The sequence below is a fragment of the Vigna umbellata genome, chromosome 1 (genome assembly GCF_029865625.1).
Source record: "Vigna umbellata cultivar VRB3 chromosome 1, Vumbellata_1.0, whole genome shotgun sequence".
Classification (NCBI taxonomy): Eukaryota; Viridiplantae; Streptophyta; class Magnoliopsida; order Fabales; family Fabaceae; genus Vigna; species Vigna umbellata.
Window position 1 is genome coordinate 2,434,772 of NC_142165.1, and position 16,042 is coordinate 2,450,813.

Consider the following 16,042-nt stretch of genomic DNA (forward strand, 5'->3'; position numbering starts at 1 on the left):
CGCAAAAGAAATTAACACATTATACTAAAAGGGTTATATTTCTTTTTTATTTTTTAAATTTAAAGACTAAAATATATAAAAATTTAAGAGAAAAAGATATTTTAATTTTATATATAAGTTCATAACTAAAAATACATTTAACCTATTGTTTCTCTTAATATTTAAATCCCCAAACACGTCTTTATTTCAAGTTTGCAGATCTTGTTTCAGATTTTTTTAGCTTTTCTTTTTATGGTGAACATACTACTTCCTTTGGTCTCATACTTCTCCCAAATCATCTTAACGTATTCCTTAAACTCTCTGTTAGAAGCATCTCAAGCGTCTAAAGATCGAATGGCTTTGGGTCCCAATCTATTTTGGAATTTTTACCAACAATTGCACAATGAAAGTGGTATATGTTTTTTTTAAAGGTTAAACCCCTTTAATTGTCCTTATTTATGTAGGTTTTTTTCAGTTTAATCTCCGTTTTTTTAAAATCCCCAGTTGAGTCCTAAATAGTGTTGATTTGAATCAATTGAGCCCCTGCCGTTAATTTGGCTTAACGAGGTTAAGTTTTTGATGAGGTGTGAGGTTGACATGTCAATTTTTTTAAACTTGGCATGGTGAGCGTTGAAACGTGGCATGCTGATACCTTTATTAGTGGAATTTGGTAAAATGTTATAATTTAATATTAGGGAATTAGGGATTCTGAAATGAAATGGGATTTAGGGTTCATTCAAATTGAAATTGAAATTCACACTCCTTCTTGTTCCTTCTTCCTTGTCGAACATCTCGTACACGAAAACCTTATGCACACCGTCCTTCAGCTACGGCGTTCCCATCCGAGACTTCAGGTGTTGCACCAAGCCCTTCAGGTAAATCCAGGCGTAGCCGAGATTAGCGTCGAACTCGTTCCCGACGACGCTAAAGCTAGGCCAGCCAGTTTCGATCACGACGAGTGGGATGGTCTTGTAGCTGGCAACAGCGAGGGCGGTAACAACGGCGTCGACCATGACATTGAAGAGGTTGCGGTAGAGGACGCAATGGTGAAGTTGTCGCGGAAGTTGAAAGGGTATTCTTGGAAGAGCGCAATGCTGAGGGGGATCTCAGGGTTCAAACGATAGAGGTTGTAAGGGTAGAGGTTGATCAAGAAGCAGGAATATGTATCCTGCAAGAATTGGAGGAGCATACTGAAGAGTGTGATCCCCGAGGGTTCTTGAAACTATGCGTTTGAGGGCTGGAACGGGGATGATAAGGCGGAGTAGAGCTTTGAGATGGTGGTGATTTTGACAAGGTTGTGCTAGAAGAAATGAACATTTTCTTTTCTTGGACGTGGGGACACAATTCAATTTCTAGGAATATGTATCCTGCAAGAATTGGAGGAGCATATCGAAGAGTGTGATCCTCGGGGGTTCTTGAAACTATGCGTTTAAGGGCTGGAACGGGGATGATAAGGCGGAGTAGAGCTCTGAGATGGTGGTGATTTTGACAAGGTTGTGCTAGAAGAAATGAACATTTTCTTTTCTTGGACGTGGGGACACCATTCAATTTCATAGAAATGTTCAGTTGCCACTATCTTGTTCATTTTGTTTAACAGTTAAATATTTTATTGTTTAGGATGTAGTGAGTTATTGAATGATAAAGAGAATCGACATTTTGTGTTTAAGGAACCTTTGAGTACATGCTCAGAACTTCTGAACAAAAATACCTTTATCATAGAAAATAGAGGGGCTATCGAATTTCATCCTGGAGAAATGCTTACTTCCTAAAAAATAAAGTTACAACTTTTCCTAATTAATGAAGGAACTCGTCCTAGTCTATATGCAGCAGGTCTTGATGTTTAGATTATTTTTCTTTTGATGGGCGTAATCCTTATTTTCTTTTTAGGTCAAAAGGAAACATCTTCAATATTAAAACACCTTGGAAAGAAGTGGGGAAGTTCAAGTATAGTCGAAGGGGAGCTTATACTTTTCCCATATGATGTTATGGAAACTCTATCTGGGTGCACGTGGGGAATGCGTTGCCTACGGAGATGGTGGTGATTTTGACACGTGGATAGAATGGTACTACGTGGGTGTAGAGCCAGGACTCTGCTACAGAGCAGTTTTGGGCGATTTGAGAGACCATGTTGGGGATGGTGAGGAAGAGCGTCGTGTTAGTGTAGAGGAGGCTCCGGGTTATGGATGGGTCCGCATTTTCCAACTAAAAAGTTTAACCTCGTTAAACTAAATTAACGGTAGGGACTCAATTGATTTAAATTAGCAATGTTTAGGACTCAATTGGGATTTTAAGAAAACAGGAATCAAACTGCAAAAAAAACCTACATAAAAAGGGCAACTAAAGGGGTTTTGCTTTTTTGAATTAATTATAATATTTTTATTTGGATAGAAAATGAAATTATGATAACAATAATCTGAGTAATGTTTACAAATAAATTCCATTCGATACCCACCCTAAGAAAAATATAAGGAAAGTGTAAAATAAATATAATTGGGTTTTAAAGACTTTGTTTGAAGTGATAAAAAAAAATATTATTGGATGCATAAAAATAGACTCTTTATATTTTTTATATGATTTTTAATAATATAACCCTTTTCAGTGACCTTAGAACTACCATAAGAGAATTGTGATCGAGAAAGAAAGAAGAAGAAAAAAAGCAGACTTTTCCTAATTTATTTCTTCCTAAATACTTGTATTTATCCAGAATCCATAATATGCCACATTAAAAGATTTTAAAACCAGAAAAGAAATTTAAATATTTATACAATAAATGACCCATAATTGAAAATTAACTGAAAATTATGTAAATGCAATTAACTAGTATATTAAAATTGTATTAAGTAACAATTAAATATGAGTTAAATCTAATAAATTAAAAATAAACATCATGGACTAACAGCACCCACTAATCCCTCTGCCCACACTTTTAATTAGTCCATAATGAATTTTAGGAGTTACACTATAAAAATTCAATCCTGACCTTTGCATAAAGGCACACAATTAATGGCTATTATAATCCACTTGCTTATTACAGTGTTTGGCTTAAGCTTCAGCATTTGTCAACCCTAATTTCACCTAACAGAAAACCCTATACCTGCCCACAATAAACAATACTTTCCCTTTTGATTTATTCTCCTGTTCATGGATATTGTATTAAGAGGAGAAAGTCATGGTGAAAATGGCTTTCAAATTTATGGTTGTGATGTTATGAACCATGCTTTGACATCCACAGACACAGATCAATTCCTATGTGGCCACTTCCTTCATCATCAACAACAACAACAGACAAAGAACAATGATGCATGTGGTTTTTCGGAGGAGGCTTTTAAGTGGACAAACATCAACCAAAACCTTACACTGTGTCTGGATGATATGCAATGTAAGAACACAAAAGTGGTGGGAAGGAGAAGGAAGAAACAATCTTCTGTGTCTTGGATCAAAGGACAGTGGAATAAGGAAGAGGACAGGTTGAAAAAATTAAGACAAGGCTGTGTTTTTCAAATGTTTTTTAGTCTGATAAATTGTTGTGAATATAAATTTGTGCTGAGCATTGAAGCTTATTTGGTATAACTGCAGGAAACTGATAAGGTTGGTGAAACAACATGGTGATAAAAAGTGGTCTGAAATAGCTGAGAAGTTGGAGGGAAGAGTTGGCAAACAATGTCGAGAAAGATGGAACAATCATTTGCGTCCTGATATTAAGGTTTGTTACTTCAACACTTAACAGTTACATTACATCCTAAGATTAGTTGAATTAGAATAAATCTTGTTCACCCTAACACAATAAGGTTGGTGAATCTGAATTTGAATATAGTTTTTTATGTTTTTTTTTCTTTTTTTCTGTACTTGACTCTTAGTTTATGCTGTTTTCTTGGGTGAATGAATCTTAACACTGCTATTTATCAGTATCTACACTCATTCTCTTCATCTTGAGAAGTATGGTTTAGGATTTTTTTGGTTATGTTTTTGAAACTTCAAAAGTGGATTCAATTGTAAAATGAGAATAGGTTCAAAACTAGTTCAAGGACAGTATCATTTTAACTAAATATTGATATTATGTTTCTTTTATAGTTATGATATTATAATTTGTTAGCTTTATTATAATTTTAGATTTAAACTAGTATCTTTGAGAGATTAATAACAAGATTAAAACGCTGATATTTTGACATTTTTTATTTCTAACTCTAATTCTCTTGAATGAGTTATATCCTTCAAATAAGGATGGTCAATGTTTCTTTTGGAATTTTAAAATGTTGTCAGGAGATGATATTCTCCTCAGTGGGAATCAGTTTTTAAGATATTGTCTAATACACAACCAAAATGTTGATCTACATTTAGATAAAAGAAAAGAAAGAAAATATGTTATAGAAGATATATAATATAAGAAAACAAAGATAAAAAATAATGTTCTTAATAGACTTTTATTAAGAATGTGTTTATGTATATATCACTACTCACAAAACATCTTTCAAGATGTGAACAAATCTTAATACCTCCATCTATCAAGATGTGCACTATTCACATCAGATTTGGTGCATCAATATAATCATACAAAAGAGATTCATTTTTTTTTCTTATAATGGTTTTTCATGTTAATTTGTAGAGAATATTTTTATCATATACTAAAATTGATCTCTTTTACAAATAAGTATCTTAAAAAATTTTAATTTTTTTTCAATTGATTTTCAAACTTCGTCTCATTTATAAATAAGAATCTTTGAATTTGAATTGTATTCAAATTATTTCTTAGATTTTATCATTTCTAGGGAACATCTAAAATTTTAATTTTGTTCTAATTAATCCTTAGAAGAAGTTATCAAACTTCTATAAATAGCTTCTTCTTTTTTTGTAACTTTAAGTTAAATTATATACATCACATAATCCTTCAGACTTGTGACATTTTTAATTGATTATGTAATTGTAAAATAAACAACAAATTTTGGAATTTTATTTTAATTAAACCTTAATTTATCATGTCTTATAAACAATTTTCTGGAAAAGATTATTTAAAATGAGAAATAGTATAAACAATTGTGTTATTAATACATTTATTTGTTTGAATACGGTTGATGCTTCTATTAATTTATTTAAAATTTTGAATTTGAATACTGTTGATACTTCTATTAATATATTCACAATTTTGAATTTGAATACTGTTGATACTTCTATTAATATATTCACAATTTTGAATTTGAATGCTGTTGATACTTCTATTAATTTAGGATGTATAGATTCTAAATCTTATGATTCAAACTTGTAAAATTAATCTTTTCAAGATAACATTGTAAATATAATCAAATAAAATCAAAATAAAATATTTTTACAAAATCAATTAAAAATGATAATAAATTTAAAAATTGGTGTAAAATTAAAATAGATCTTTAAATATTTTTTTCTTTATTTATAAATTTTTATTTTATATTTAAATTTATAAAAAATGAAGTATAGCAAGCCAAAGAAGAAAAATAAAAAATTAATGGTATTTGATGTAAATATTTTGCTTATACTTATTAAAAAAATAAAAAAGAACACTATTTGTAAAAGTTGGATAAGTTTTAAAGATTAGTTATAATCAAATTAAAAGTTTAGGTATTTATTTAAAAGAAAACAATTGATTTCAAGGATCAATTGAAACAAAATTGAAGTTCAAGCTATCTATTAGTAAATGTGATGGATTTTGAATATCAATCAAAATAAATCAAGATTAAAGTACCTATTTATAAAAGGGATAAACTGTAGGGAGATTACTAATTTTTTTTACCTTTTAATTTGAATTTCAAAATTGTATTATTTTAATGTCACACAAGTTTGCAATATAATATATAATCTATTTAGAACATTATATAAGTTTTAGCAGATAAATTTTTTAGAATTTATAGATCATAATTATTTAAATTTATAATAAATTATAAATTATATAAGAATTTTAATTTAAAATTCACTTTATATAGCCATAAGTTATAATATTATTATCTATATGTTTATATATAGTTAGTTTGTAAATTATTTACTTGTAAACTATATAATTTAATATTATTATATACTTATAAACAATAGATTATGTTTGAAAAAAATAGTTATATTTTTTGGAAAAAAAAATGATCAGAAAGATAGCTGGAGCGAAGAAGAAGAAAGAATACTGGTAGACATGCATACGAGGCTTGGAAATCGTTGGTGCGAGATGGCGAAATGCCTTCCAGGAAGATCAGAGAATGCCATAAAGAACCACTGGAATGCGACGAAAAGGAGACAGAATTCAAAGAGAAAGCACAAGAAAACAAAGACCTCTAATGGAAAACCTCATTCCTCCATACTCGAAGACTACATCAGAAGCAAGACCATCATCACCACAAACTCTACACCTCTTACTGCCCCAACACCCTCACAGGACAACAATGCACACAACCCTTTCAACCATCTCTTCTATCAACCTTTTCCTAACGAACCACTCTTCATGCAACAAATTTTCACGGAGAATGTCGAAGCCTCTAAGCAGTCTAAGATGATGTCTCCAACCTCATATTTGGATCACTGGAACATGATGAATGTTGATGATGTTGATGAGAGTGAGGTTGTGTATTCTCTGCAATACCCAGATAATATGCACTTCAATGATAGTTTCTTCCCCAGAGAGACCCATCCCCCAGCTACTTACCTTCCTTCGGATTTTTATGTCTCTCCCTTGTTCAACGTAGCATCTGGGTATGGAAATCAGAATCTCAACATGGATTTTCGGCATCAAGGTGCCTCACAAGTAAAAGGAGAGGAGATCTGGTAGACTTTCTTTCTTCATAGTTCAAAAGGTTTTTCATTCTTAGTTACAGCTTCATGATCAGGTCGTATTTTGAAATAAGCTCACAGCAATGACAACTTAATTTTTTTTGGTAACATTTGAACTTCTTAATTGCGATAACGTCTGCATGGGATTTACTGTTTTCTCTTTGCATAATCTCCTTTTTCTGTATGTTGCATTGATTGATTCTCCTTGTTGCTTAAGTTTTTTTCTTTCTTTTCTTTTACGTATAAGATTTGGTAGGAAATATATAACCATATTTGATAGGTGCTTGATTTAGATATAAAATAATGCAGACTGGAAGAGCATTGAAAAAATTTTAAGCTTTTTTGATTATGAATTTTTTTAATATAAAATTAGAAAAAATATTTTGACAGATTTTTTTAATAATATTGATGCAAAAACAGCTTTGTGTTTAAAACTTGATACATTTTCCTAAAATATACTAACTAAGTATGTAACGAAATATTTCTATTACAATTCAATACATTCTTCTCATATGATAAGAAATAAGTTCTTTTAGCTCATAGTTAGTTGTATGACAACACATAGGGTTGGATACGAATAGTGTGTACTCGTAATTTGATTTGTAAAATGAAAATTCTACTCGCACTCGTTTGCTTCTCTTGCGCATATTTGTTTCAAAAAAATCTGCAGATATTTTAAAACTCACACTGTATATGTAGATGTCCGCAAATTTTAAAAAATATATATTTTATATATTATTGAAATAAAATTTAGATAAATTACAGAAAAATATATAAAATTTAATATAAATAAAATAAAATATAAACTAAAATTTAATTTTAATTAAATTTAATCTAATAGATATAAATTAATTATATTTTAAATCAAATTTAATTAAATAAAATATAAATTAAATTTTTATTTTTATTTTTTTTAGATAACGAGTTGTGGGTCAAGTAATATAATACTTGTATCCGACCCGCTTATAAGTGGATATTAAAATATCCGCAACCCATGAATATCAACTACCGTATGAATTTTATTCACGAATATCTATGAACACAAATTTTTTTATCATCCTATTGTATGTTGTGGTATATTTTATTTTATATCTCATGCATTAACTAAACATATGGTATAGTTTCAGATTTTATAATCTTGTACATTACTCTATAAGAGATATCCTTTATGGACATTTTTACACATTTTCTTATTTTATGTCTATTAGAACATGTAAATTATACAAATGATAATATACTCATACGTAGATATGAAAATATAGCTGTAGTATAAAGTAATAAAAGAAATTTTATGTCTCGTGACTAATAAATAATATGTAATAGTTAATAATAAGCAGTACCGTCAAAATGGGTTGAAATCCGTGAGCCAATCCGACTCACCACGGGTTTGAGCTGGGTTAGGTTGGAAAAAAATGTAAAATTTTTTATGCGAGCCAATTTTGACTCACTAAGAATCTGGCTCACACGGGTTGAACTCATGGTGGGTTGGGTTGGCTCACCAACCCACCTATTTTTTTAATTAAATTAATTATTCAAATCCTATTTTTTTATTGAAATCAAATTAATTAAATTAATTATTAAAAATGCACAACCTTTACTTAGCAATAGAGCCTTTCGCGCGGTTGTCTTTCCAAAAGTTCCCCTATGCAAATAAAACCCTAAGATTATAGATTTGATAATATTATAGTGGGAGATAAAGAAGAATATGCTTCAAGAGAGCATAATACTCTGAATGTATCCATTCATGACTCCAATTTAATAGATGGATAATATTATAGATTGGATAATTCAGAAATATATCATTTGTTTGATCTTGTTTTTAGACCTATCTACAAGCATGACAATTTTATCTTGTGTTATATATTTTTATTAACGGCTATATGTAGTTTCTTGGTGAAACGGTTATGTATGTCTCATTAAACTAAATTGGCAATGATAGCTTATAATATATATAACAATATATTTCTTTTGTTTCATTTTCTTTTATATCAATTGGTCCAATTATTACTGTTTCAATTTGATCGATCAAAGTTACATGTTAAGAATCTGAGAAGAAGAGGGTGAAAAAAAAGTTAATTAAGTGAGCCAATGAGTCAACCTGTTTAACCCACCAACCCGTGGTGGGTCAGATTGGACTGGATTACCCGTTTTGACAGCTCTATAACAAGAGTAAAATTTTTTCTACATACATAAATAAATGGATAACACATCAAACATCGTCACGATTTAATTGTAACTTATCATTCAACTTTTCACACATTTTCATGTTCTATGCTTATTAATCAAATTTTAAATTTCGAACTTTCATTTTCACATATTTAGAATTGTTAAAAATGTGAATTATGTTCTCTACTTCTAAGCCCTCATCTTAATTTTTAAAAAATTCACCTTAAGTTCTACTACAAGTTCAAAATAATTTTCGTAAGCAATATATTATAAGTTTTTCTTTGGGACAAAAATATCACCTCATTAACAAATTATTAACATTTTAACCATCATGTCCTTACTTCTCACACTTAATCTTACTTTCAAAACTTAACATCTAGCACAAACAATTGTCTACCTCTATAAATACTTTATAGATATGGTCAAATATATTAGTCAGAATTGTTTTCTAGTTAAATGTAATTAAAATTTCTATCTAAATTATTTTCCAATCATAAACTCACATTTAAGACTTGTATTCCTACAATTTTACTATATATTCGGACAATGAAAGTAAGTTTTGGAACATTATTATTTTCTCAACAAAGAAATATAAATGACCCACAAACAGTAAACAGTACTTTTTTCTTACTATTAGTACACAACGTATAAATACACAACCCAAATTCCAAGTACAAAAAACATAAATACATATAGACATTCAATGTCACCACCTCGGTGGATACATGCAGCACAATGACGAAGACAACCTCGTTTTTATGACGACGTGGCAACACCTGGCCCACCTTGGAGCTTACGTGGATGCAAGAACACCTTGAGCCCATTCTTCATGAAAAGAGTGAGTGACATCTTCTGCTCCACCCGGTGACCGGGAACTAGCGATAGCCGGTAACGCAAGAGCACAGCGGCGGCCACTGATTTCATCTGCAGGTATGCTAAGTCCTTGCCCAAACAAGTTCTCGGTCCAGCGTTGAAAGCCACGAACTTGAACCCATCCTTTGGCGGTTCAAACCGATCCCCGCGAACCGAAAGCCACCTCTCTGGTTTAAAGTCCATGCAATCCTCGCCCCAAATCGTCTCCAGCCTCCCAGCAGAGTATATAGAGTACGTCACCGTCGACCCCGCCGGAACCACTGTCCCGTCCGGCAGAACGTCATCGTCGACGGCCTGCTTGAAGTCCTGCGGCACTGACGGGTACAGACGCAGTGTCTCCGCCAGTGCGGCCTTCAGGTACACCAGCCGATCCGCCTCACCAAAGTCAAGGGGGTCCTCTGTCCACCGGCGGCGGTCTCCACCACGTGTGTCGGAGAGAACCGTTGTGATCTCTTGCATGAGCTTTTCCTCCACGTGAGGGTGTTTCATGAGGAGCCAGAAGAACCAGGTGAGGGCCACCGATGAGGTGTCCCTGCCCGCGAGGACGAAGTTAAGGACGATGCGTTGAAGCGCAGCGGAAGAGAAGGGTTTGCCGGCTGCGTCACGCTTCTTCATGAAACGCGAGAGCAAGTCGTCGGAAGGAGTTTCCCTGCGATCCGCAACGGCGTCGTTCATGTAGGTTTCCACCACTCGGAGGCTCTCCTTTAACCTCTTTTCGGATCCAATGCACAGAAGCTTCTGGAACCTCCACACTATACCCGGGTAGAGGAATCTGTAACATAACAAAACGTAGATTTAACATTATGAGTATTGTAACCTATAACAACAAAATTATTGTCTTGAAAATTGAATTGGAAATATTGTAATTGCTTGTATATCGAAATTTGAAAAAGTGTACAACTATACGAACCTGTGCATGGTGGCTTCAGTGGCGGTGTCAAAAGCAACGGCGAAGGGGTTTTCGGGAAGGTCGGGGGAAAGAGTTTCGGGGTCTTTACCGAAGGTAAGTCCGCAGATATTATCAAAGGTCAAGCGCAGAAGAAGGTCTTGTAGGTCCACGGAGACGCTATCTTTCTCAGCTTTGTCCATGATGCACCACAGCCGATTCTTGATGGAGCGGTTAACCCACCGAGACATGGCATGTTTCAGAGTGCGTGTGGTGAACTCGAGAGCCGCGGTTTTACGCTGCATGAGCCAGGTGTCGCCGTCGCTGTTGAAGATGCCGTGGCCGAGGAGGTCGTGGAAGGCGGCGTGCCACCTGGGGCCCTTGGGGTAGTTGTCGAAGCGCGTGCGGAGGACGTGCTCGAGGTTCTTGGGGTGGCACGTCACGGTGTAGAACCCTTGGCTACGTGCCAAGAAGGGGAAGGGGATGATACACGTTTGGTAGGTGGCGGAGGAGCCAGCAGCGCGTAGGTTGGCGGCGATCCAGTCGTGGACACGGTGGCGGTTGTGGAAAAGCTGGGGGAGGCTGCCGAGGAAGGGGAAGGGTGTTGGACCGGTTAGGGTTCGGGCGAGGAGGAGAAACCAGAGGAAATAGGCTGAGAGAGTTGCTGTTAGAGTGAGGAAGAGAGAGAGGGTCTCCATTTGCATGGTGGCGGGGCTTCAATGAGGAATGTTCTTGGGTTGGGTTTATATTTATGGAGAATATAGTTGGTTTGATATATTTGATGAGATTTTGAGAAAGTTTAGGAGACGGTAGGTTGGAATTAAGTTGTCTACGTTAGTGGACATGTATCATCGTTCACGTTTATGTCAATAGTGCCTATGTTGTACCCACATGCAAAAATTCCACATGAGGTGTGGGAAAAATAAAATAATTTACAATGTCATAAAGGATATATTTGTCTTTTGAGTTCGTGGCAGCTCGTATGGTGGTTTGTGAGAGAATAAATGAAACGATGCGTTTCAGTGATTTGGAGTTGCTGTAAAACAGGTTAGTAGTAACTGCACTAGAAGAATTTCTCCCCCTTTTTGATCATAAGCAAAAAGTAAGTATGCTCCTCGTCAAAATGTTCTCCCCCTTAAAAAAATGTATGCACTAAATGAGAATATGAAAAGATTCTATTTATTTTGGGAAAATGTCATTGCAGCTGAGAAAATACAACCAAAGTAGTACACTAATTGAAAACAAGCAACCAAGCAGCCTAATCTAGAAATCTGGAGTAGGTGGTCTTTCCGAAGGATGAGGATTGAGGCAATTTTCAATGTTGCCAAGACAAGTGTCTAAATCATCAAACTTCTCAATCACATATTCCTCATGAGTTTGCTGCATTTCAATGAGTTCATCAAAACATGCTTGATGAGCTAAACTCATGTCCTCCAATTGCTTGGACAAATTTGCAAAGTACTCTTCCATTGAGAGAGAGGAGGATGAAGGCATGGTAGAAGGTCCAACTTCAGATGGAGTAGCAGCTCCTACTGGTTTTGCCATATGGGCATCCATATCATCATCTTCATCATTCTGATGATCATCATCCTTGTGAATGATCATGCGTCCACGGGCGACAAAACCCATTTGACGAAACGTCGTCTCCCCAATTTCAGTGTCAATTGCTTGGATGGCTTGGGTGAGCTCTCCTTCTATACAAACTCCTTTCTATTCAATAATCCTAGAGATGAGAAGAGCGTAGGGAAGATGATAGGCATGATACTTTTTGACCTTTAGATAGTATCAGAGATGAGTGCAGGCCAATCGGTATGGATATTATTTAAAATCCCTTAAAGAAGAAGAAGATCCTGCTCAGAACATTGAGCATGATTTGTAGCACGGGGGCACAAAAGCCACACTATCAGATAATGAATTAAGCATTCTTCTACCTTGAAGCCACCCACCAGCAGTTGACGGTTATGTGTTTGCTGTTGAGGATGTCGCAGAAATGATTGGAAGGCTAGCAAGCGATTGAAGTCCGGGACCCTAAGGTGAACTTTGACAACATCATCCCAAATGGTGAGTTGTGCCACGTTAGTCCATATGTCGTCATCCAAAATAATTGGGACCCCTTCACCTTGGTTGTGACGATGCCATCACGGTATTTTAAATTGAAGTAGAACACTCTGATGAGATCAGGATATATACACCCCTTTTGTTCTACTAGATGTGTGAGACCTTGAGCTCCAAATAAATCAGGGAATTGGAATCCATAGAATCGGAAAAAATCCAACCTGATGAATTTAACTTCCATGAGCCTACGTTCCTGCCAAAAGTTGGCGAAATCTGCATGCTTTTCTTGATCGGAAATCCAACCTTCAATGGATGCAGGACGAACATCTCTTGAACGAGATGAAGAAGCACCAACAGTCCTCCTACGAGGTCTTCTTGAATGAGCCATGGCAGGATGAGAACAATGGGATGTGTGAAGAGTGATGGGAAGAAAAGAGGAAATCTGGTGCAGATCTTAGTTCAGCAGAGTTTTGGGTGCAAAGAAGCGGCTAGTAATCGATTATAAGGGGTTATTTATAGGAAGAATTGAAAAACTAGCTGTTTATGGTCTTTTATAGCCATTGTAAGACGTTGTAACGACTTTTTTGTTGAAATTGTACGCATAATAATCGATTATGGTAAGTGTTAACCCTCAACAAGTGTAACTGAATCGTATCAAGTAATAATAAATGGTAAGACCAAGTATTATTTCCCAAAGGACTCACGGCCTAAACAATTATGTGATTTGTTGATTAAATTAGACTTGTGAACGAAGTTTTGTAGATTTAAATGCAAATACTAAAAAGTAAATATGAATGCATGTATTGATCAATTGAACAAAAGAAGAAAAACGTGATTGAGATATATGGAATGATAATGTTGTTGGGGGTTTTCAATTCATCCTATCCACTCTTATGTATTCAAGAATTCATCTTCGTCATTAATGTTAATGCCACTTTCTAATTTACCTTAAACCCAATGTCTTGGTGAAGAAAGCCTACTCTTAATCACTAGTTTACAATGTCTTGTCTCCCTAGCAATTATTCATGCATTACATTCGCACATAAGCTTAAAGGCAACCAATCCTCCTATCCCTATGTCTAGGCAATATTACTAATGGGAGAATTTCTTCATGTCTAGATTTATCTATATGTGTCCATACAAATAAAATCAATGATCATGCAATTGAATGAGTTAAACAAAGCATGCATAGAGAATAGAAGAAAAACCCTAACAATTAATGAAAGAAAGCATATGAATCAAAGAACCAATTCAATACATGAGAGTTTCAAATGATTACATTGATTCCCCAACAACAATAAAGGTTTAGTTCACCATAATCATGGTGAACCTAGATGAAAAATAATGAAATAATGAAAGATAAAACCCTAGAATTTGAAGAGTGGAGCTTGAGCATCCAAAATCCTCCTCCAAGGGGTGAAGAAAGTGTGATTTTGCTTCGTTCTGCCAAAAGATATTAACCCTAGGTCGATTAAAATGGCGTTGAGCAGTAATTACCGCTCAACAGTAAGTGCGGTTCTTCTGTTTGATGCTCAGTTGTAGTTTTGCCCCTCAACGGTGACTGCAAAACTTCAGAGTGTCGCTCAGCGGTAATTTCCGCTGAGCGGTACTTGGAGATCTTCTTTTATGCACTTTTTCTTCCTTTTCTGACTCCAACTTATGGCTACTTCACTTTTTCCATTCAATTCATCTTAAAACCCGCAAAAACAAGGAAAACCAAGCATAAAACCTATCCAACTCTCTTATTTCCAAAACATAAGCAAAAACATGATTACAAACTAGTTTCTAAGTCATAAAGGTTGTCTTTAAGATCAAAATTAAGTCTAAAAATAACAGTTTTTCAACTGTTATCACAACCCCAAACTTAGAACTCCTCTTGTCCTCAAGCAAACAAAATGTAACTCAATCTTCCACCAATCCGTACAATGGTTCACCACATTCAAAACTCCTTCTTTCAAGATAAATAACTACTCAAATCAGCTCAACACAAAGAATTCAGTCAAGATGCACACACACTTTATTGTTCACATAATCACATAATATTCAACAAATGATATTCTTATGAATGATCAATCAACTGAGCATAGATGTAAACATGTGCTCATGGAATCTTTCCTCACCAGATAAAGTGTTTCACTCAAACACACAAGCGTATAAGAGGTCACTCCTTCACTCTACTATCACAATGTCACATGAATTAACTTTGCCTTTCATTTAACCATAATCAAATACATTCACAAGCAAGTATCATCATAAGGACTTTTCTATGGCTTATAATGTGGTTGGGCTAACAAGAAAATTGGTTTTTCTAGATCACAAAATCCTTGAGTTAAGTGAATCATCTAAACACAACCATTCTTCCTTCTTCCCAACTTTATTTTGCATTGAGCCTTTCTTTTTCTTTCTTCTCTTTTCCTTTTTCTTTTACTTTTCACATGCTTAGCTCAATGCTTTTCATATTCCTTTTTTTAAACCACTCAACAACCCCAAACTTGAACATTTATCAATACCACAAGATATCTTCAACTCAACTCAAGGTAAAGCTTTTTCAAAAAGGGTTTTCTATCATGTTCAAAGCTAAAGGTTCAAAGGATAGAACACATTGTGCTATCTTTTTATTGGGCTAAAATCATTTGGCTAATAAAGGGTAACAACAAATGGCCTTGACCATATGACACATACAAGCAAGTGATTCAGTCATAGAAACCTGGGCAAAGTCATTCATGCTTTAAATGTAATAGCATTCAATCACAAAAACTCTAGAGTTCAAAACCTCACATATAGGCTCATTCAACATTCCACATACACATCCTGCTTAGCATCATAATCACAATCACAACATCATGCATATGTTCACATAACTTGTGAACAACCACCTGTATATCAGCATATAATGTGCATAATCTCAACATCAATCAATATCCAAGCATCATCAAGCAATACTTATCATGCATAAATCAGAAGCAAACCATCATAGCAGATAAAGTTTCAAAGTGAGTACATCACACCCTATTCTAATAACAGAAGCAAATAAGTTTAATTGTACAAAAGAAAAGATAACAAATCTTGCTCTAGAAGTGATATCATCCATCAGTAGATGCTATCTCAACTCCTTATCAACCCCTGTTATCATCTGAATCTTCCTCATCTCCTTCTTCTTGGATCCTATAGTCTTGATTCTTTTACCCGATGAGGAGGCCATCCCTGCATCAAACACGATTCACAAAACCACAAGACACATGGTTAAGCATTAGTAAACCACAAACAACTCCCTAAAACACTCCTTATCTTAGAATGCTCTAG

General features: G+C 34.5%; 2 protein-coding genes and 1 pseudogene across 2 annotated transcripts; 1 reads left to right on the forward strand and 2 right to left on the reverse strand.

Moving 5' to 3' along the window:
- Positions 1 to 704: 704 nt before the first annotated feature.
- Positions 705 to 3,035, reverse strand: LOC124836673 (glucan endo-1,3-beta-glucosidase 2-like; annotated as a pseudogene).
- Positions 3,036 to 3,120: 85 nt separating this feature from the next.
- LOC124836675 (transcription factor MYB64-like) lies at positions 3,121 to 6,757 on the forward strand. The gene is made up of 3 exons (XM_047311851.1): positions 3,121 to 3,446; positions 3,556 to 3,682; positions 6,086 to 6,757. The coding sequence occupies exons 1-3, from the start codon at positions 3,121 to 3,123 to the stop codon at positions 6,755 to 6,757; spliced, it is 1,125 nt and encodes a 374-aa protein (XP_047167807.1).
- Positions 6,758 to 9,472: 2,715 nt separating this feature from the next.
- LOC124836671 (cytochrome P450 86A1-like) lies at positions 9,473 to 11,397 on the reverse strand. Its single transcript, XM_047311848.2, has 2 exons — positions 10,709 to 11,397; positions 9,473 to 10,570 (listed from the first exon to the last, which is right to left on the reverse strand). Exons 1-2 carry the CDS (start codon positions 11,386 to 11,388, stop codon positions 9,682 to 9,684), a joined length of 1,569 nt encoding a protein of 522 aa, XP_047167804.1. The 5' UTR covers positions 11,389 to 11,397; the 3' UTR covers positions 9,473 to 9,681.
- Positions 11,398 to 16,042: the final 4,645 nt, after the last annotated feature.